This window comes from Centruroides sculpturatus, unplaced genomic scaffold, assembly GCF_000671375.1.
Source record: "Centruroides sculpturatus isolate CEXI.00-Female unplaced genomic scaffold, Cexi_2.0 scaffold1440, whole genome shotgun sequence".
In the NCBI taxonomy this organism is placed as follows: domain Eukaryota; kingdom Metazoa; phylum Arthropoda; class Arachnida; order Scorpiones; family Buthidae; genus Centruroides; species Centruroides sculpturatus.
Window position 1 is genome coordinate 61,626 of NW_019385690.1, and position 24,970 is coordinate 86,595.

At 32.5% G+C, this 24,970-nt stretch overlaps 1 protein-coding gene across 1 annotated transcript; it reads left to right on the forward strand.

Annotated features, from left to right (window-relative positions):
* Positions 1–1,174: 1,174 nt before the first annotated feature.
* Positions 1,175–24,970, forward strand: LOC111641231. The gene is made up of 2 exons (XM_023387367.1): positions 1,175–1,394; positions 23,692–24,970. Exons 1-2 carry the CDS (start codon positions 1,229–1,231, stop codon positions 23,847–23,849), a joined length of 324 nt encoding a protein of 107 aa, XP_023243135.1. The 5' UTR covers positions 1,175–1,228; the 3' UTR covers positions 23,850–24,970.

Here is a 24,970-nt window from a genome sequence, read left to right on the forward strand (position 1 = left end):
CCATAAAAATTATTTATATTAATGATGTCTCCAAAGTTCAACGAAGTCTTCGCAGAAAAATAAGTTGTTAGAAATCGCGGCCGCCGTTTAATGTGCTGTTCCGCGATGAAAACCAGCTTTAAGCAACGGCGTAGTCGAACGGTACACACTCAGTAAGTAATCCTATAATTTTTTGTTTATAGCGTAGTTTATACGGATTATTCCCAAAAAATTATACGTGTTTTGGAAATGTTGAGTGGAATTAGTCTAGAATCGGTTAATTTTATAGAAGAAAACTTTTCAAACAGCCTTAGTCCGTAAAGTTCCCATCTATCTGGCTGCGATTGGCTCATGTATTTAATCATTCCTACAACGTAATTTTCGGTTAGCGTGGAACGTATCTAAGCGTTATAGGGGGGTCTACTGTATTAGACTTACAGTACCTAATTTATATACTGTACAGATGATAGTAAACTCAACTTTCCTGCCTAAACTCTCTGTAGCGTGTAAGTAGTTCGGCTACTCGTCCACTATTGGTCCAGATTCGACCAATCCTGTCACAACACGAGTTGGCGATGACATTTTACCAAATTATACAAGTTTTTTTAGCATGTTTTTATGAATATGGTCGCAATTTTTTCGCTGTGATATAGGAATCTGAACTATAGGAACCCGTGTTATAGGGGGTCGACTGTACTTTTTTTTTTTTTTTTTTTTTTTTTTTTTAAATCTTTCTGGGACCTTTATTTCTTTTCTTTGGTATTTGCTACATTTTTAATGTTTCCTTTTTTGCAAGTAATAATCTTAAACTACAAACTCAAAATTTGGCAAAAGTGCACGCATCCCCTTACACATGCAATCAGACACACCTCTAAAAAGTCACTGTACTTAATCATGACCACAACACTCCTCTCAAAGTAAGGAATTTGGATTGCTTTTTCCTTTGTTACATGTTGATTACTTTAACAATGAAAATACTTGCTACTTAATAGACAATTTTTGATACTTTTCTTAATTAAATTTATTTTGTTAATAGCATCACAGAATATTATTCACTTTTCTCTGCTTTATTTAATCTGGTGATGAAAGATTTATTTTAATTTTCCAGCACGATTTAAAATAATAGTTGGAAAATTTATTATAGTATATTAATACTGTAATGAAAATTATAATGTTAATTTTATGTAGAATAAATGAATATTTCAGATTTTCAGATTACTTTGATAATTTTATTAAATTAAAAATAAAAATGATTAACGTTGTTAGTTCTTTCAGGAGTTCTCTTCTCGATACATCGGACGAAGTGCAAGTAGATGTCGATACACTAGAAGAAGGAGACAGTCAGATGTTGCGGTTATGGGAATCTGGAAATTCTGCAAATGCCTCTCCTGCTGATTCTACCTCCACTAATAATGGTGATTGTTTTAAATTTAATGATTTAGACAATGTTTTGGCAAAAAGTTTAAAAATTAATTACTTTCGCTACACTTGTGAAATATGCTATTAATTTTGAAATAGTGTATTTCCAACAATTTTATTATTGATAAAATTAATACATTTGCACATCTAGCATTCATGTAAAATATTTATTTCGGCAACGCGATTAATGATCTTCTTTAATTATATTTAATATAAAAATCCTCGTTAATTTGAACTCTCATAGTTCGAAATCCCATTAGTTCATAACAGTAGTTTTGCCCCGGCTGGGGATATAGATTTACACGTTAAGGAATTTTGTTAGTTTGAAATACAGCTACTTTGAAATTTGAAGTGAAAATTCTGTTTGAACTGTTGTGTGTATATGTTAACTTGTGTTATTTAGATCAAAGTGCCTCCATACAATAAGAGAACAGTAGACTAAGAACAACTCTAATCTGGTCAATATTGCTTTGTTTTTACAGTAACACATTTTTTGGGTGTCATTTTATTTATTCTCTTATCTCACAAAATATGGCTCGGCAAGATTGGGCTACGAGTAGCAGGTTCAGATATTTGTAGATCTCTAGGCTACTATATTTAAGCAACTTACTACTTTTTGGGTAATTAAAAATAATTTAGGCTGTATTTCAAGGAATTCTGCTTTACTTTTTATAAAACCTATCTGGCAACCTGTGCTTGGACACACGTTGTTTACCTGCAGTTAATTCATATTATTGCAACATTTGATTTGCTTTTTCTTTTTCAACAAGAACCTGTTGGAGGTAAAACAAAGTCCTCCCCTTATCATTTACCTTTGTCATCAGGATTTATGGCTCTGCCCCTTCAATCATATTTGCTGTGGGTTTTTTTTTTCTTTTTCACATATTATTCTTAATTAGCAAAAATAGTATTCTGTATATGTGGTTGTGGTTATTTCGTCCTGTGAATTTTGAAATAACGAGGATTTCCTGTATATTGTTTGTGTACATTATAGGTAATATTTTGAGATTTGTGTATTTTCTGTTGTTTAACAGTTTTCTAGTTTTCTAAAGTAATAGTCTCTAATAAACATTTGAGACATTACATACTCTCAGTTGCCAGATAGTTAGTTATCCCCAAAATTTTCTGAAATTAAGGAAAACTTCCACAATAATGTCAGTATAATGGATATAATTTTAACACTTATAATGCTTTAAAGAAGATTGGGCTACGTTTCAATAAGAGGTTATCTATTGAAATTTTCCATAATTGAAAATATGGAAGATATGCAAATGAAGATAAGTGAATTTACAAATGACAAGAAAAGGTGTTTAAGATGCATTCACCAGATGCATATTTTGAACATGATTTTGGAGAATTTTCACACTTTATGACAATGTTATTAGTAGGGACCAGCAATGATGATATAGCTTTGATGTCTTCAAAAAATAATGAAGGAAACGATGACTGTGTTGATGTACCAATATTACTTTTTTCAGAAGTTGTGCAAAATACTGTTATCTGAAAGATTTCACAAACACAAAACACATCACAAAATAGAGAGGTTGCGGCCGACGTTTTCAACGCAAAAACGTGTACGTCAAACAGTGCTGCCTTCCTGTAAGCCTAGAAGTTTGACAATGGCGTTTGGAATGTTGCCATTCTACTGACGTTCCAAATGCCATTGTTAAACTTCTAGGCTCACAGGAAGGCGGCGCTCAACGTCCGACGTACACGTTTACGTTTTGGAAACATCAGCTGCAACCTCTCTAATATTTGTTTTGCCAAGGTGGAAATTATGTTATTGAACATTACATAGCTAGAAAAAATTGACAAACAAAAATAATAGGACATTGTTTAAGTAACAATGTGCATTTACTTTGATTATTCTAACTGTATAATATAACTATTCTATCATCTAACTATTGTAGTAATTATGAATAATAATAATTATTCTTTGTTATAATTCCGGCATTCTAGTATTGTAGTTTCTGACATCATACAGTATAATTACACTAAATATGTAATTTACATACTTATTTATGTATTTATTTAAAGATTATAGATGCATGTAGGATGAATATGATCATTAGCAATTATACGGCTGTGGTATGATATTGGTCTACCTTTGTAAGTGTAGATTTGAACTTAATTTAGGTTTTCATAATTTATTGTGTATAGTTTTGATAGCCTACATGGGCATGACAGAAAATAACTAACTCTATTGTAGTCTGGCTTGGACAAAAATTGGATCTTGTCACGATTTACAGAGTGCTAAGAAAGGACCATTCTCAATCTGTTACATAGTAATTAAAATATTGTACTGTGTGATTTGTATTCGTCAATAAGATTTTTTATCTGTCTAATGGTAGTATTTGTCTTTTACTTCTCCAGCTGTTATGGGAAAGTATTGTAATTGTTAAATTTTACCATCCAGGATTTGCAAATCTCAACATTTTGAGATGCCCTGAACTCCCAAAAAAAAGAAAAGGAAAAATTTCCAGGATGTGTGTGTGTGATGGGATAAAAATAAAGATTAAGAAACAAAATTTGCACAGTAACTTGCATATAAGTGACATTGATGCTATTAAATTTTAATTTTTGAGATGGAACTCAAGGGGAATCATATCTCAAGTGGGGTCGTATCTAATGCAAATTTTACTCACTATTAGCATTACAATATTTTTAAAAATGCATCCCTGCTCACAAAATTAAGCCTTTTTTGCCTTTTTATAATAATAATAAGTTAAAGCAATAAACACATATGTCATCCCATANCTATAAATTATATTGTATCACAGTTTAATGTACCACAAACTAAATATTTCCTTTTCGTATGCCTATACAGTTCCATATAAATTTGAACTTTTTAGTTGGTCTTGAACATGTTTTTTTCAAAATATATTAGAGGGTGACTATAATTACCCCGTACAAGTTTTTTGCCTCATAAATTTATTAAAGAAATGAAAATTAGCAAAACAACAGCAGATAGTAGTGACAATACTTTATGTATTAATCAGATATTCAGCCGGTTTCAAAGTGGCCTCCATTTGCTTTGATGCAGAGCCCCAAATGCATTTCTAAATTCTCGGCGATGGGCCGCAGCTCTTCTGGAAACAGTTTGTCCCACTCCTGGCACAAGGATTACTTCAGTGACTCCAAACTTTTGTGGTGTTTAGTGCAGGCCCTAGCCTCCAAAATGGACCACACACTGTAGTCCATTGGGTTCACATCCAATGAGTATGGTGGCCATTCCGCAGACGAGATGAAATCAGGATAATGAGCTTTGCACCACTCCTGAGTCTTCACCCTGTGTGCTGGCACTGAGTCCTGCTGAAAAGTCCAAAATGCTGCTGAGCCTACAGAAGTACCATGGCCTTGAGAATGTCACAGCGGTACACGTTTTGATTGATTTTGGCCCCTTGATTGAGGAAAACAAGGGGTGTCTTGCCGCTTGCACAAATTCCTGTCCAAACATTGGATTTTTGTGATGTTCGATGATGGCTGAGCATCAGGGAGACTCTACAGACCAATTTCTGTCGTTTTGATGGTTATGCGCCTTTTGTACATAGAAAAACTTCCTGTCTCTGAAGAGAATGTGCTTCCATTGTTGACCTGTGGCCCAACGCTTGAGTTGATGGCATCTTTGGAGTCGCATGCACTTCTTTTCATTGATGAGGTGCTGAAACTTTTGGAACTTGTAGAGCTTGAGTCCGAGTTCCTTTTTCGCCATTAACCGCATCGATTCACGATTGATTCCGATCTCACGAGCAATTTTTCTCATGGAAATCTTCACATGTCATCAACTCGCTTTTTGATGATCTTGCGGTTCCTAGATGTGTTGATGGTGTGCTTTCTTCCATGTCCTGGATGGTCAGCATCATGGCCAAGCTTCTTGAATCGCTGAACTGCATTCGAGACTGTCATTTTCGGAACACCGAGCAAACGAACAATTTCACATTGATGTTTTCCTTGCCAGAATAGCTCCAAAATTGCACAATGTTTGTTCGCCATCCTTAAAAAAATAAAGAACTAACCCTTATTACACCAAAAGCACATCTACATGGGCAAGAAATCACAGAGAATTAAATGACAGTATGTAAATTGGTGATGGTAAAAAAGTTCAGGTGCAGCATTGCTACAAACTTTGTACGGGTTAATTATCGTCACCCTATAGTTTAATGGTGATTCAATATTCAATATATGTTGTTTCATTATAAATCATACATTTTTTTTTCTTTTGCTTAATCATTTCAATATGTTGAATGATTTATATCTTAAAATATCAAAATTTAAATTTTTGTTGAAATGTAGGGTTTTTTTAAGTTATTAACGTTCACCTGAGAGTGTTCAGTAATTTACAGGAATGTGTGGGTTTTTTTCCAAAGTCAGAATTTCAGTGAGGTTTTTGCTTAGTGAAGGCAACAGAATAAGAATTTCCTTTATAAATAAAAATATCAATTTAATAAACATGAAAATATGTATGTAATTAATGTGATAGTTATTGAAAACTTCATTTTAAAGATAATTTTAAAATACTTAGAATAAATTATATTTGAATTTTTTTTAAGTATTGTGTAACCATTTTAGTTCTTATCGTAATAAAACACCAAGTTTTGTTTTCAGATGTGCGGAGTAATATCAGAGCACACAAAAAAAATGTGCACTAGATCTCATAGGTGTCCGCAACACACCGACGAACAGAGGCGGACTGTCCGTCACTTTTTATTAGGAAGACAAGGGTATGTCAAAATTTCATTTTTGTTAAAATATTTTGACAAATTTAGAAAATTATTATAATAAAATATTTTTAATTGTTATTTTTACAATGCTTCTTAATTACTTTATTTATTTCACAGAATTATTAGTTTAAAAAATTGTATATATTAACTATATAAGAACTTCTGATGCAAACTAGAAGTCACGTTATTTCAATTCAAAGATTTTCCCTGAAAGGTGTTAGATAGATGATCGGTACGACTCTATTGTTAAAGAAAAAAGTATGGTGTACGGGGCAAGCAATTTGAGATGGAAAGCATATATTTTTTAAACTAAATAAATTAAAAATACGATTAAAAATTCAGCCCGGCATTGTGACAATGCCACGATAAATAATTGCTCGTTTCTCTGTTAAAATTTCACCATGTCTACCCTCTTGTTTTAACTTAAATTTTATTTATTATTTCCCAAAATTTCCTTGGGTCTTACTGAACGTATAAACATTTCTCCAAATTTCTATGATGATTATATTTTTATTTTCTTTATCAATTTATTATAAAATTTCTTAGTTTCGAGACAATTAAGTTTTCTAGACTTGGATATCTTTTGAATGTACATAATTTAGTATTTTTTTTTTATTAGTTTTATAACAAACTATCAAACCAAGGGTGTAAAGATAATTTTTTTCTTATTATTCCTTATTCTTGTAACAACTATGAAGTTTTGGATTATTTCGCCACATATCATATAATTCAATATCAGATAAATTTAAATGTTGTTGTTTACTGTTTTCAAAAACTTTTTGGGAGTTGGATTGGAAATTTATATTTATATTATATTGTCATATACATCTGAGACAAAGGGAAATTTAAATCGCTATCATTATCTGTTACTTGAAAATACACCCAAATTAGGAAATAGTTTGATAAATCTTCCTCCAAAACCTAGAGCATAACATGGCTTTTGATGAAATTCTCAGAACAAATCACAAATCGGCCATAGAAACTCGAATAAGTATAATTGACAAGAATATTTTTTCCATGCTTCCGTTAAGTATAAAAAGTTTATTCTCAATTACATCTAGCAAAGTCTTATCGGTACTGTTATCATGATTTTCATATATTATATACGTTACTATTTTGCCTCTAGTATTTTGANAAATTTGAACTTTTTAGTTGGTCTTGAACATGTTTTTTTCAAAATATATTACAGGGTGACAATAATTACCCCATACAAGTTTTTTGCCTCGTAAATTTATTAAAGAAATGAAAATTAGCAAAACAATAGCAGATAGTAATGACAATACTTTATGTATTAATCAGATATTCAGTCGGTTTCAAAGTGACCTCCTTTTGCTTTGATGCAGAGCCCCAAATGCGTTTCTAAATTCTTAGCGATGGGCCGCAGTTCTTCTGGAAACAGTTTGTCCCACTCCCGGCACAAGGATTGCTTCAGCGACTCCAAACTTTTATGGTGTTTAGTGCAGGCCCTAGCCTCCAAAATGGACCCCACACTAGTCTATTGGGTTCAGATCCAATGAGTATGGTTGCCATTCCGCAGACAAGATGAAATCAGGAAAATGAGCTTTGCACCACTCCTGAGTCTTCTTCGCCCTGTGTGCTGGCGCTGAGTCCTGCTGAAAAGTCCAAAATGCTGCTGAGCCCACGGAAGTACCATGGCCTTGAGAATGTCACAGCAGTACACGTTTTGTTTGATTTTGGCTCCTTGATTGGGAAAACAAGGGGTGTCTTGCCACTTGCACAAATTCCTGTCCAAACATTGGATTTTTGCGATGTTTGATGATGGCTAATCATCAAGGAGCCTCCATGGACCAGTTCCTGTCATTTTGATGGTTATGTGCCTGTTGTACGTAGAAAAGCTTCCTGTCTCTGAAGAGAATGTGCTTCCATTGTCGACCTGTGGCCCAACGCTTGAGTTGACGGCATCTTTCGAGTCGCATGCACTTGTTTTCATCAATGAGGAGCTAAAACTTTTGGAACTTGTAGGGCTTGAGTCCGAGTTCCTTTTTCGCCATTAACCGCATCAATTCATGATTGATTCCGATCTCACGAGCAATTTTTCTCATGGAGATCTTTGCATGTCATCAACTCGCTTTTTGATGATCTTGCGGTTCCTAGACGTGTTGATGGTGTGCTTTCTTCCACGTCCAGGATGGTCACCATCATGGCCAAGCTTCTTGAATCGCTGAACTGCATCTGAGACTGTCATTTTCGGAACAAACGAACAATTTCACATTGACGCTTTCCTTGCCGGAATAGCTCCAAAATTGCACAATGTTTGTTCGCCATCCTTAAAAAAATAAAGAACTAACCCTTATTACACCAAAAGCACATCTACATGGGCAGGAAATCATGGAGAATTAAACAACAGTATGTAAATTGGTGACGGTAAAAAAGTTTAGGTGCAGCATTGCTACAAACTTTGTATGGGTTTTGTCACCCTGTAGTTTAATGGTGATTCAATATCTAATATATGTTGTTTCATTATAAATCATACATTTTTTATTTTTATTTTGCTATCATTTCAACGTGTTAAATGATTTATATCTTAAAATATCAAAATTTAAATTTTTGTTGAAATGTAGGGTTTTTTTAAGTTATTAACGTTCACCTGAGAGTGTTCAGTNAGAGTTTTTTTTTAATTGAATTGGGAAAAAAAATCAATTGTTCAGCAACATTTCTTAATGTGTTTGTAAAATAAATAAGTCATGATGGTCAACTTTTGCCTGAACTGATGTGGAATGATCTCATGGCTTCAGTATTTAATTTTGACTTCTTTTGACCACAGGGAATTCACGAGTGAAAATATTCTTTCTACAGATGCTGTAATTTCAGAAAAAAAATAATTAATTTTATCAAATTATTAATAACTTTGAATTTAAGATATTTTTCATGTATTTCATTAAATATTTTGACAAATCTGTCAGATATATTGACTTTTTCTTTCTTCCATCTCTCCAAGTATTTCGTTAATATTGTATTTATTAGTGCTCACTGATTGAATTATAAAATTTAATCACAAAACAATCTCCTCTCCAAGCCAGAAGCTTCTATTCTTGAGGGACTATCTGCTCAAGGTGTAGTGGCAGTCTGTCATATTAATACTCATAGAGATGGATAGCCAGTTGCCACAAAACATTTTGACATTCAACACCCGAATTGCCTTCTTTTGTGATTGTCAGATACCTATGATCCAGTTTGTCCCTATATACTGAATCCACTACACTGTTATCAATACCAACAGTTTGGCCATTCTACAATATTATGTTGTGGCACCAATCTTTGTGCCAGATGTGGTCTTTCAGGTTACAAAAGTACTGTTTGTTGTGTGAATTGCAAGAGGGTGTATTTTTCCTATTCGCATACTTGTCCCTCGTGGCAGTGGGAAAAACAAATAAACCAATTAAAAACCTTGAACATTACTTTTCCAGAGGCTAGAAAGATTATAATGCCTCCAATGCTAACCAACAGCCTACATATGCCACTGCATTCATTAAATCTGTCAAATTTATTGCTATTCAAATGAATATTTCTGTACCATCACATGAATCCCTGACATGAAATGAGTGTCGCCTGATAAATCAACCTGATCAACAGCCAAAACAGAAAACAAGTCCTCAAACAGTATTAAACAAAACTCTTTAGAAGACAGCAAATGGTGTAATGGTCAAAAATCTCCAAGCAAAAAAGTAGTCTGTGAGAAGACAACAATAACAGATACCCACTCTCCATGAGTGAATTCTCTGACTACTCGGAGGCTGGAGAAAATATGGATGTTTTCTTTCCAGTCTCTCCTCCTCAAAGTGAAGCTAAGGAAGAATGTAGCACATACTAAACACCCATTATCTTAATTTCATTTTATCATATATATATAAAACTGTTTTAAGCATTTTTGTTATTTTTATTATTTTATCTTTGTTTCTTTTTTCTTTTTTCATTTTATATATAGATATAAAATAATTATTAGATCATTAGATATAGGTATTTCAAGAGAGGTTTGATCATTTGGACTCTTTACTTTATCAGAACTTGTTTTATTATTTTAATCCAATTTTAACTGTTTTGTGGGGTGCATTTTATACTTTATTTTATATATATATATATACTTTTGTTCTTGCATTTGTTGAATGGTTTTATGAAGCTATTAGTATTTTATACTATTTTTATACTTGTTTACACAGGTTTATGATTTTAGTTAATGAATAATTAGATTATTTTATCATTCATATCTCTTGCTTTTTAAAGCCTTTATGGCCATTTTTTTATGATTCCATAACAATGTGTTAGCACAGCTTGGCCCAAAAGGCTCTTGCACCATTAAACCAATAAACCAAACCAACTAAAAGAGAAAATGCAATGCTGAAACAGAGCAAAAATAACTTAAAGGGTTAATGTTTAACTTTTCCAGCATTCATACAGGAGACTAATGGGACCATTACAAAGTTTGATAATCTTTAATTATACTAAGATATAAAATTTAAGTAATAAAGCTTAAAAAAAGTAATTTTGTTGAATTATGGTAGAAATATTTAAGTTTGCTTAATTTACCAATAAGCTGGAACAGTTGACAATAATAAACACTATATATACCTACTGTAGTATCAGGGACGAATTCTTGGTGCTCACTTTTAAATTGTTATGCAATAATAATTTATTCTAACTTAGAATAAATTATTATTGCATATTTGTTCTGATATAAAAAGTATATTGACGATCAAAACTTTCTCTTAAGCATGCGGTGCATGCTAAGCAAGCACTGAGAATTCACCCCTGTCTAGCATAGAAAGGCTTCTTAATGTTGCTGGAAATGTTTGAAATTCCATTAAATATCTGCTGGAGTAAGTACATATGGTATTTGTTTGTGTTACATTTAACTTTGAGATGATATCAATGTTAAAGTTTAAAGTTAAAATTGTGTGTGGTGCCATCTGTTATGATATGTTATTAAAAATAGTTTTTATATTATGAATTATTATAAAGGGTAAAAAAGGCTTAATTTTGAGGATAGAGATGAGTTCTATAAAAATATTGTAAATGCAAATAATCAGCAAAATTTTCAAGTTTGACCCACTGAAGATACGACGTATGACTTTGTCTCCCCATTCTCTAGAGCGGAGGTCGGCAACCTTTCTGACCTCACGGACCACTAAACTCACAATTTTGAATCCCGCAGACCACTATCGTGAATTTTTTTAAATGATACAAAATCTGTAGAATAATGATCATAAAAGTTCAATTTTACTATATTAATATGAAACTTGTGTTTAATTATAACAAATTAATGCAAGCCTAAGGTTCATTGCTGCTTGTTTGAATAAGTTTATGGATTCTTAGCGCTTTTCCACGAAGGACGATGATCGCACTCACAATATTGTTTATTGTTCATTATTTATTGATAATGGTCACTTCGTATTTGGTTTTAGATTCGAATAAAAATCTCCAATAAGTGAAAAAAGCAACTAAGCATTTTGCATTTCTTTCGTAATACTTCGCGTAACTTTCAGTTGATCAATGTCCAAATTTCTCCACGGACCACCCAAATTTTCTTGTGGACCATTGATGGTCCACGGACCACAGACCACTGGTTGCCGACTGCTGCTCTAGGGTACTGTACTCCAAAATTTAATAGCATCGATGCCCCTTATAGACAAGTTACCATGCCAAATTTTGTTTTTTAATCGTTACCTCATCCTGAGACATTAAATAAAATATACATGCATGCACGTGTGCACGGAACGTTTTCCTGGATATTTTACTTTTACGGGGTCTGAAAATGTCAAGATTTGCAAAAAACCTGGAGGTTCAAACTTGACACAATTACAATACTTTCTATGTTATGTGTATAACGGCCAGAAAAGTAAAACTATACTGTCTGTTCAAAATGGTGCATATGGTCAGCCAAGTTATAACGGTACTTAACATATAGACAAAATTAATGTTGTAAAAATCTGATGATTATTTAAATGCAACCAAAATATTGCCTATATTATGGTATTACTGATTACAGTTGATATAAATTTTGTTTAATTCTACAAAATAAGCTGGATATGTCAGAAATATACCTCTGGTCATATGTCAGAAATATAAGTTATCAGAGAATTATTGGTTATTCACAAAATTTTTGAAATGTTTGCAAAGTGAAAAACTCAACTTTCTAGAGAATAGCTTTAAAAAAATTAACACTTAAGCCTGAAAAAAAGAGAACAGATCTGTAGTAAGAGCCAGGAATTTTGTAAAGAATATATCCAGCAAAAAAGGGAAACTTTGACTGGCTCCAGTTTGAAAGTCCTGCTCCATACTACAGTGAAACCTTTTTTTAAATTGGACTTGTACAATACGAATATTTTTTTTTTGTTTTGGTAGTTTCCATTTTGAATAGTTTATTTTAACACAAAAAAAAAATTAGTGTTTCTAAGAATTTTTTCCTTTAGGCCAATTTCCATTGTATTAAGGTTCCATTTTGGACTGGTTTTACTGCATATACTTCTGTCTTAATGCAAAATTTAGATGGTGTAGTGATGGTCCAAAACTCCCTGCAAAGCCTTACAACTAGCTCTACTACATCAAAACCTTCATGTGAACTCTGACATTTGAACTGTATTTCTAGTGTAATGCCTTTTTCTTTTTCACAGTAAAATATGTTTATTTCCTGCACATACCAATCCATTCAGTGTAAAATAAGACTTGTCATCTGTAACAACATCTAAGTTGTTTTTGAGCAGCAAATCTCCTTTTTTTCAGTCATTGAAGTAACTGTGATTTTCTAATTGCTTTTCAATGATTTTCAAAAAAGGAATATTCAGAATTGAATAAGCAACTCATGTGCAACAGAAAATCTGCATGTTCAATTTCTTTGTGTGCACATGTGCAGAAAAAATGGAGGACAATTAACATTAACCTCAGATATCTGAAAGTCATCATTGCTGCATTATTTTTCTGATTCACTTCGTGCACTTAGGCACTCATGAACCTACTTCACATTCTATTCTTACCAAAATTCATGAAAATTATTTTCTATAAAATCTGTTCAGAAGAAGACCAGACTTTTTCATACAAACTTTATCACTGTGATTACAATATTATACATTTGTCCCCTTCAAAGTACTTCCCCTTGCTTACAATGCATTGTTTCCATTGTTTTTTTCACTGTTGGAATGCTTCCTGGAACTCATTTTGTGAGATGGCACATGGCTGCTGCTGCAAATTTTGTTGAATCTCATCTACAATTTTAAAAACAATGTTCTTTTCAACTTTAGAAACAGGAAAAAGTCTGCAGGGGCCAAATCTAGAGAGTACAAGGATGGCCATGTCGTTAGCAGCCAAAAATTGGCTGACAAGCAGAGATGTGTGACATGATGTGTTGTCATGATGCAACACCTAGCTCTTGTTTTCACACAGCTCAGGCCACTCTTCCCTCAAACATCTTAAAACTTCTATGTAGAACTCCTTGTTAACAGTCTGATTTTGGGACACAAATTTATGATGGACTAGGCCTTGATAATAAAAGAAAACAATCATCATCAGTCATCCCAATCCTGATTCCATGTTAAGCCTGTTAAACCTTTCTAATATACGCTGACAATTGTAAAATCTTAACCATTTTTTCAGTTGTAATTACTGTACAGTAATACCTCAACTTAAGTTACCCTGACTTATGCAATTTTCAAATCTCGTCAATTCCTCTTTTGTTTGAGTGCCACGCAACTCTTGATTACCCACTCCCCCCCACACTATTGTTCAGCTTACATGTTCAGACGTGTCGCGCGGAATCGACACATAGCCACAATTTATTTTGTGTTATTTATTTCTGTGTTTGTTATATCTACGGAGTTGGTCGCAAGTAATTTTTTAATACCATTATCAAATTGTATATACAGTAGAGCGTCGATTATCCGAAAGTCAATCATTCGAAAGAATTCCAGTCGGCAAATTTAAATTTNTTGAGTAGTCCAAGACATAGCCAAAGATTGAAGCGCCACAGCACTGACGAAATTTTAAATTTGCCGACTGGAATTCTTTCGGATGATTGACTTTCGGAAAATCAACGCTCTACTGTATAAACGAAATTTGCCATTTCTAATGTTTTTCTTGCACAATGAAGTACAATATCATGTAAATACATAACACAAAAACAAATATTTAGGAAACAATTTTTCTTTTAGTGAACATAAACAGTAAAAAAACACAGTAGGTCTATTATTTTAGTGATTCTTAGTTTTCTTCAATTTATATTGGTCCATTTATGCAATCTTGATTATGGCAGAAGTTCTGATGATTAGCATACGAGATGGCATAACATAATGAAAAAAAAATCATTCAGGCCATGTGTTGCAGAATTACAACACCTAAAAATTAAGAAAAAAAAAATATTTTTAACAATGCAAACAAAACTACTGGGCTGCAATTTGAAAAATTGTAGACTTATAAATTCCCATTGTCATTTGTCTGTCCATCCTTAATCTCAAGAATGGTATTAGATAAATGAAATTCAAGACTAGACAGGTTAGCCTTAGGGGTGGGAGGCCCCGATTAACTATATACGAAGTTCCAATGCAAATTGGAAGTCACATTATTTCAATTAAAAAAATTTTCTTCGAAAGGAGTTGGATGACCGGCATGACTCCATTGCTGAAAGAAAAGTATAATGTACAAGGGCAAGACACAGTACTGATTTAAAGTGGAGAAGATGTATTTTAAATTAAATTAATTAAAAATATGATTAAAAATTGCAGCCAGGCATTGTGACCATCTCACAATAATTGCTGATATTAAATGCTATTTATATTTGTGCTGTTTTATCCATAAATAAAAGGATGGTCCAGCGTGATAATTTATGCCTTTCTATTGTGGCATTTAATGTATTAAAAATAGTTTTGTATATTGAAGGATTCTTCATATATTGTTGCACACACATCTTACTTAGATTTTAACACATGTCTTAATTAAAATTGAATATATTCACCTTCAAATTATTTGAACAGTTACATTTATGTATATTTTTCTCAAAGTTATATTTTTATTAATTTTTTGTCTATAAAATTATTAATAAAATAAAAAAACAGTATTTTTTAAAGCAATTACTATAAATTATATTGTATCACAGTTTAATGTACCACAAACTAAATATTTCCTTTTCGTATGCCTATACAGTTCCATATAAATTTGAACTTTTTAGTTGGTCTTGAACATGTTTTTTTCAAAATATATTAGAGGGTGACTATAATTACCCCGTACAAGTTTTTTGCCTCATAAATTTATTAAAGAAATGAAAATTAGCAAAACAACAGCAGATAGTAGTGACAATACTTTATGTATTAATCAGATATTCAGCCGGTTTCAAAGTGGCCTCCATTTGCTTTGATGCAGAGCCCCAAATGCATTTCTAAATTCTCGGCGATGGGCCGCAGCTCTTCTGGAAACAGTTTGTCCCACTCCTGGCACAAGGATTACTTCAGTGACTCCAAACTTTTGTGGTGTTTAGTGCAGGCCCTAGCCTCCAAAATGGACCACACACTGTAGTCCATTGGGTTCACATCCAATGAGTATGGTGGCCATTCCGCAGACGAGATGAAATCAGGATAATGAGCTTTGCACCACTCCTGAGTCTTCACCCTGTGTGCTGGCACTGAGTCCTGCTGAAAAGTCCAAAATGCTGCTGAGCCTACAGAAGTACCATGGCCTTGAGAATGTCACAGCGGTACACGTTTTGATTGATTTTGGCCCCTTGATTGAGGAAAACAAGGGGTGTCTTGCCGCTTGCACAAATTCCTGTCCAAACATTGGATTTTTGTGATGTTCGATGATGGCTGAGCATCAGGGAGACTCTACAGACCAATTTCTGTCGTTTTGATGGTTATGCGCCTTTTGTACATAGAAAAACTTCCTGTCTCTGAAGAGAATGTGCTTCCATTGTTGACCTGTGGCCCAACGCTTGAGTTGATGGCATCTTTGGAGTCGCATGCACTTCTTTTCATTGATGAGGTGCTGAAACTTTTGGAACTTGTAGAGCTTGAGTCCGAGTTCCTTTTTCGCCATTAACCGCATCGATTCACGATTGATTCCGATCTCACGAGCAATTTTTCTCATGGAAATCTTCACATGTCATCAACTCGCTTTTTGATGATCTTGCGGTTCCTAGATGTGTTGATGGTGTGCTTTCTTCCATGTCCTGGATGGTCAGCATCATGGCCAAGCTTCTTGAATCGCTGAACTGCATTCGAGACTGTCATTTTCGGAACACCGAGCAAACGAACAATTTCACATTGATGTTTTCCTTGCCAGAATAGCTCCAAAATTGCACAATGTTTGTTCGCCATCCTTAAAAAAATAAAGAACTAACCCTTATTACACCAAAAGCACATCTACATGGGCAAGAAATCACAGAGAATTAAATGACAGTATGTAAATTGGTGATGGTAAAAAAGTTCAGGTGCAACATTGCTACAAACTTTGTACGGGTTAATTATCGTCACCCTATAGTTTAATGGTGATTCAATATTCAATATATGTTGTTTCATTATAAATCATACATTTTTTTTTCTTTTGCTTAATCATTTCAATATGTTGAATGATTTATATCTTAAAATATCAAAATTTAAATTTTTGTTGAAATGTAGGGTTTTTTAAGTTATTAATGTTCACCTGAGAGTGTTCAGTAATTTACAGGAATGTGTGGGTTTTTTCCAAAGTCAGAATTTCGGTGAGGTTTTTGCTTAGTGAAGGCAACAGAATAAGAATTTCCTTTATAAATAAAAATATCAATTTAATAAACATGAAAATATGTATGTAATTAATGTGATAGTTATTGAAAACTTCATTTTAAAGATAATTTTAAAATACTTAGAATAAATTATATTTGAATTTTTTAAAGTATTTTGTAACAATTTTAGTTCTTATCGTAATAAAACACCAAGTTTTGTTTTCAGATGTGCGGAGTAATATCAGAGCACACAAAAAAAATGTGCACTAGATCTCATAGGTGTCCGCAACACACCGACGAACAGAGGCGGACTGTCCGCCACTTTTTATTAGGAAGACAAGGGTATGTCAAAATTTCATTTTTGTTAAAATATTTTGACAAATTTAGAAAATTATTATAATAAAATATTTTTAATTGTTATTTTTACAATGCTTCTTAATTACTTTATTTATTTCACAGAATTATTAGTTTAAAAAATTGTATATATTAACTATATAAGAACTTCTGATGCAAACTAGAAGTCACGTTATTTCAATTCAAAGATTTTCCCTGAAAGGTGTTAGATAGATGATCGGTACGACTCTATTGTTAAAGAAAAAAGTATGGTGTACGGGGCAAGCAATTTGAGATGGAAAGCATATATTTTTTAAACTAAATAAATTAAAAATACGATTAAAAATTCAGCCCGGCATTGTGACAATGCCACGATAAATAATTGCTCGTTTCTCTGTTAAAATTTCACCATGTCTACCCTCTTGTTTTAACTTAAATTTTATTTATTATTTCCCAAAATTTCCTTGGGTCTTACTGAACGTATAAACATTTCTCCAAATTTCTATGATGATTATATTTTTATTTTCTTTATCAATTTATTATAAAATTTCTTAGTTTCGAGACAATTAAGTTTTCTAGACTTGGATATCTTTTGAATGTACATAATTTAGTATTTTTTTTTTATTAGTTTTATAACAAACTATCAAACCAAGGGTGTAAAGATAATTTTTTTCTTATTATTCCTTATTCTTGTAACAACTATGAAGTTTTGGATTATTTCGCCACATATCATATAATTCAATATCAGATAAATTTAAATAATGTTGTTTACTGTTTTCAAAAACTTTTTGGGAGTTGGATTGGAAATTTATATTTATATTATATTGTCATATACATCTGAGACAAAGGGAAATTTAAATCGCTATCATTATCTGTTACTTGAAAATACACCCAAATTAGGAAATAGTTTGATAAATCTTCCTCCAAAACCTAGAGCATAACATGGCTTTCGATGAAATTCTCAGAACAAATCACAAATCGGCCATAGAAACTCGAATAAGTATAATTGACAAGAATATTTTTTCCATGCTTCCGTTAAGTATAAATAGTTTATTCTCAATTACATCTAGCAAAGTCTTACCGGTACTGTTATCGTGATTTTCATATTATATACGTTACTATTTTGCCTCTAGTATTTTGAATCCATACTCCGTGATCCTCACGTTAAAATCACCTAGTAGCAATATATTATTAGTTACATAAAGCCACATTTTAATCATTTCAAATATCTTACCCAAATTATTTTTAAGATCAGAAAAATGTGGAGATTAAACTATGGCTGCTATAATATACTTCATATCTAACTGTCTAGTTGCTGAGAATTCAATAAGTATAGTTATGTAATTGTTTGATATTCTATTATCTATTGTTTTACCAGCTTGTTTATTTAATATCAAAGATATCCCTTTAGCTGTTCTACCTGGACTTTTTTTTTCTTAGTAGGTGACACTTTAATTTTAAAATTGTAGTTAAGAAAAATCTATCAATGTAATTTTTGCTTCCAAGTTTCAATTAAAACTACAGTCGACCCCCCCCTAAGATGGTAGATACGTTCCGTTTTTTATGAAATTGATGTTTTAGGAGACCTTGCCAATCACAGCCTGACACGTGTGAAGTTTACGGACTATGGCTGTTTGAAAGGTTTTCTTCCATAAAATTAATCGATTCCTAGACTAATTCCACTCAACATTTCCAAAACATATTTTTTTTGGGAATAATCCATATAAACTATGCTATAAACAAAAAATTGTAGGATTACTTATCAAGTGTGCACCGTTCGACGTCACCATTGCTTAAGCTTGTTTTCGTCGTGGAGCAGTGCACCAAATAGTGGCCGCGATTTCTGATAAGTTATTTTTCTGCGAAAACTTCGTTGAACTTTGGAAACATCGTTAATATAAATAATTTTTATGGACGTTGAATAAGAAGTGTTTCTTTCACAAGAAATGTATAAAATTAGTGCTGTATTAGAATTACGGTACCTAATTTACATACTGTACAGACGATAATAAACTCAACTTATTGCCTAAAATCTCCATAGAGTGGCGCAGGGTTGGAGGAAAGTAGTTCGGCTGCTCATCCACTATTGGTCCAGACTCTATCAATCTTGTCGCAAAACAAGTCAGCGAAGACGTTTTAGGAGATGCTTTATACGAATGTTGCTACAATTTTTTCGCTACGTTATAGGAATTGTCGTTATAGGAACGCATGTTATAGGGGGTCGACTGTACTACAAATACATTCCAGAGACAGTATTGGAAAACAACACGCACAAAATGCACTATGACAGAGCCATAATCACAGATAAAACAATTTACCACAACAGACCAGACATCACACTCATTGATGAACACAATAAAATCACATACATTATAGACATAGCCATTCCAAACACTCACAATGTACAAAACACATGCACTGAAAAAATTAGCGAGTACACAGAACTCGCCCAGGAAATAAGGCATCTGTGGAGGATGGATAGGGTGCTCATTGTACCTCTTGTTCTCTCCTGTACAGGTGTGATACCACACACGCTACACAAATGCCTGGGAACATTACAATTGAGTAGAAATACCTACATCACACTACAGAAGGCCACTTTCTTGAATACATGCCACATTGTTAGGAAATTCCTGAATACAGACACACACACTGACACACTTCAATTTTAGTTTTGTTTTGGTTGCTATGCCTTGACACTGGTCTGGCATAGTACACAGCCACCGGTGTAAACCGAGTATAACTCACAAAACCCAACATAATAATAATATAAAAGTTATTTTTTAATAACACCTTGTAATAGATGACACCACCATGCACAATTTTAACTTTTGACTAGTGTTGAATATCAATATTTTTTGAACTTAAGTATTTTTGAATTGAGATTTTTATCATAAATTAATTTAACAAAATTAATCCTTCTAAGTTTTTGTTATTACTTTTAATTTTATGTCCTAGTATAACTGAAAATTATCAGACTTACTAATGTTTCTTTTAACCTCCTGTTTGAATGCTGGGAAAATCAAGCAAGAATCCTTGCTTGCTTTTTTGAAATACACATGAACACAACATTTGAAAACTAGAACTTTCTCTGGCGTGTGATTTCCTCCATGTCATTCTCGCAGAAGACTACAAGATGTATTTGTTGATTGTTAAATTATCCAAAATAATATAATACAATATCATTATTTGTATTGAAAGAATTTTCCTGACTACAAAAATTCCTAAAATACTGACTTGCTTTCAAGCATTTTTAAGCAAAAGTATACCTTTAAGGCTTCTGAAACAATGATGTGGACACTGTTTCTTCATATCAAAGTATCCTATTTTTGAGTAATGTGTTGCATCTATTTCAGAAAGATGAGTTCTACTATTAAATAGGTATCAGTAAGATTTTGTCATAATCATAATTAGAATATTTTATTGCAGTGCAATTCATGGTTTACCTAGTGCTCTATAAATTATTATAAATAACATTATTATTACAGAAAAATGAGTTTATAATAATTTTTCTTTAAAGAAAAAATATAGTAGGAATGGTTAATCCAACTCCTAATTTAATAAATACACNATACGTTCCACGCTAATCGAATTTTACATTGTAGGAATGATTAAATACATGAGCCATTCGCAGCCCGATAGGTGTGAACTTTACGGACTAAGGCTGTTTGAAAGATTTTCTTATATAAAGTTAACCGATTCTAGACTAATTCCACTCAGCATTTCCAAAACACATATAATTTTTTGGGAATAATCTGTATAAACTATGCTATAAACAAAAAATTATAGGATCACTTACCGAGTGTGTACCGTTCGACTATGCCGTTGCTCAAAGCTTGTCTTCATCGCGGAACAGCACACAAAACGGTGGCCGCGATTTCTGATAAATAATTTTTCGCAGAAAAATAACTTGACCTTTGGAGACATCATTAATATAAATAATTTTTATGGCCGTTGAATAAGAAGTGTTTCTTTCACAAGAAATGTATAAAATTAGTGCTTTATTAGACTTACGGTACCTAATTTACATACTATACAGACGATAATAAACTCAACTTATTGCCTAAAATCTCCATAGAGTGGCGCAGGGTTGGAGGAAAGTAGTTCGGCTGCTCATCCACTATTGGTCCAGATTCTATCAATCTTGTCGCGAAACAAGTCAGCGAAGACGTTTTAGGAGATGCTTTATACGAATGTTGCTACAATTTTTTCGCTACGTTATAGGAATTGTCGTTATAGGAACGCATGTTATAGGGGGTCGACTGTACTACAAATACATTCCAGAGACAGTATTGGAAAACAACACGCACAAAATGCACTATGACAGAGCCATAATCACAGATAAAACAATTTACCACAACAGACCAGACATCACACTCATTGACGAACACAATAAAATCACATACATTATAGACATAGCCATTCCAAACACTCACAATGTACAAAACACATGCACTGAAAAAATTAGCGAGTACACAGAACTCGCCCAGGAAATCATCTGTGGAGGATGGATAGGGTGCTCATTGTACCTCTTGTTCTCTCCTGTACAGGTGTGATACCACACACGCTACACAAAAGCCTGGGAACATTACAATTGAGTAGAAATACGTACATCACACTACAGAAGGCCACTTTCTTGAATACATGCCACATTGTTAGGAAATTCCTGAATACAGACACACACACTGACACACTTCAATTTTAGTTTTGTTTTGGTTGCTATGCCTTGACACTGGTCTGGCATAGTACACAGCCACCGGTGTAAACCGAGTATAACTCACAAAACCCAACATAATAATAATATAAAAGTTATTTTTTAATAACACCTTGTAATAGATGACACCACCATGCACAATTTTAACTTTTGACTAGTGTTGAATATCAATATTTTTTGAACTTAAGTATTTTTGAATTGAGATTTTTATCATAAATTAATTTAACAAAATTAATCCTTCTAAGTTTTTGTTATTACTTTTAATTTTATGTCCTAGTATAACTGAAAATTATCAGACTTACTAATGTTTCTTTTAACCTCCTGTTTGAATGCTGGGAAAATCAAGCAAGAATCCTTGCTTGCTTTTTTGAAATACACATGAACACAACATTTGAAAACTAGAACTTTCTCTGGCGTGTGATTTCCTCCATGTCATTCTCGCAGAAGACTACAAGATGTATTTGTTGATTGTTAAATTATCCAAAATAATATAATACAATATCATTATTTGTATTGAAAGAATTTTCCTGACTACAAAAATTCCTAAAATACTGACTTGCTTTCAAGCATTTTTAAGCAAAAGTATACCTTTAAGGCTTCTGAAACAATGATGTGGACACTGTTTCTTCATATCAAAGTATCCTATTTTTGAGTAATGTGTTGCATCTATTTCAGAAAGATGAGTTCTACTATTAAATAGGTATCAGTAAGATTTTGTCATAATCATAATTAGAATATTTTATTGCAGTGCAATTCATGATTTACCTAGTGCTCTATAAATTATTATAAATAACATTATTATTACAGAAAAATGAGTTTATAATAATTTTTCTTTAAAGAAAAAATATAGTAGGAATGGTTAATCCAACTCCTAATTTAATAAATACACAGATTCTGTTGTTCAAACACTATGTAATGTAATTGATCGATCACTTGGCATTTTTCAACTGAATAAAAATTAACAGGTGAAAAATACCAAGTGATCGATCAATTACACTACATAGTGTTTGAAGAATGGAAAAGAATAATGGCATGGTATCAAATTATTAATATACACAGATATATTTTGACTTGTAACCATTCGACATACAACANATCGATCAATTACACTACATAGTGTTTGAAGAATGGAAAAGAATAATGGCATGGTATCAAATTATTAATATACACAGATATATTTTGACTTGTAACCATTCGACATACAACAGTTTGAAACTACAGCAGTAGTTATGCATTTGTAGTAGCCATATCAGCAAATACAAGGCAAATATAGTGTAGTTATATGGTTGATTTAGTAGTTGCTAGCTGTAAGCATACAGTTAGCAATTACTGAGTATGAATTTATATGTATTATACATATAACCCCATACTCTTTACAGTATAATATGCTCTATAATAGCTATAATAAATGGTTTTATTAAACATAATGTACATTCTGTTTTGTCTGTTACTAACATTGATTACTGTTTATGGTCACCTTAGTATAAAATATCCCATGGTAACATAAATTAGTAGCTATCACATGACATCTTTCATCAGCTAGCATTGTGTTTTCATTTGCATGTACTATTTTGGATTTACAACTAGTCTGCCATAACCGAGGCCTGTCAAAAGTAAAGATATATCTGTATTTTAAAATTGTTTAAGGAATTTAAAATATAATTAAATTCAAATGTTTAATTTGGGTGTTTAAATTTAAAAAAAACCCTATTTAAAGGTCGAATTAGGTATATTTATTACGTAACTGTTACTTTTTTTTCCTTACAGAAATGATCAAAATCGTATTTTTTTAAAATGTAATGCATTTATTAATGCTAATTTTCTAACAGGTGCTTCATCGTCGAAGAAAGAAAAGAAAAAGTTACATCCTAATCGTCCCAGCCATAGTTGTAACTCTAAAAAAAGCAGAGTTCGTCCTTCACAGGGAAGCGTGGGAAGCAATTCCAGTCAAGGATCAACTGGACAAAGTAGTTTTGAAATTATTTGAACTTAAAGAAGTGATGAGACATTCCTATGATATGCTTATTATTATTTTTTCTTGATCCTACTGCCCAGATGTTGAGTATGTGCTACTTACCAAAAGAAGTGATGCTAGTGATCTATGTCATCAGGAACAACACTTACTTTTGTTTTGAAATGTTACTACGAAGGTCGAGATCAAGATTTGGATGGTGTTGGCAAATGTTGTAGTGAGAAAAAATAAATTAACCTGATGGTTAAGGATTGTAAAATTTGTGCAGGAAGAAAAAATGGAATTCTCTTTCACTCGTTTCTGAAATACTGTCCATAATAGATGGCAGAATTGACTGTATTTATCGACACGTCTCGAGGATGTCGCTCGAGTCGCCGTCGTGTCAGACTACAGGTATCTCTGTAGTTGTATGGTATTGTAATAAACCTTTAAAGGAATTACAAAATATGCATTCCAAGAAAGGATATTTTGCACATTTAACATCATGCAAAGTCAGTGCTATTTTTACTTAAAATCTTTTAGTTAATTGTTTTTGGTTATACTGTGTTATTCTAGAAAGAATCTAAGGTTTATTTAAAAAGCGTTATGATATGTTTATTGGAAACAACTTAACTGAAATGCTCTCTGCAAGATTCGTTTTATTTATTTTTTATTATTGGAGGAATGTTACGTGTAAAATTAACACGAAAGATAGTCGAATTTCAAACATCTGCATCGGTAAAAATAGGCCTCTAGCCTTCTCTAGACGTGGCGCAGTACAGAAATAGCCGGATACGGTCCACCCGCCGTTAATTTCGAAGACATTACTGACAAAATGATTTATCAATATTGCTTATTTTTGATTAAGAAATTCTGTAAGTAGTCAATATTGTTAACATGAATGCACTTTTAGGGAATTTGCAAGTGCAAAATCCCTTTTCCTGAAGAAATATTTACATTGTGGAATGCAATAAAACAGCACTGTTGACTTATATAGTCATTGATGATGTGAAATTTGTTTTATAGTGTAAATTTGTTTTTTATTTTTTAATAATTTGTTTAAAGACAGTAAATGGATGTTTTTTTTCTTCCAGTATTATTACTGTCTTCCAACATCAATTGTAAAAATTAAATAAAACACAAATTAGATGAGGTAA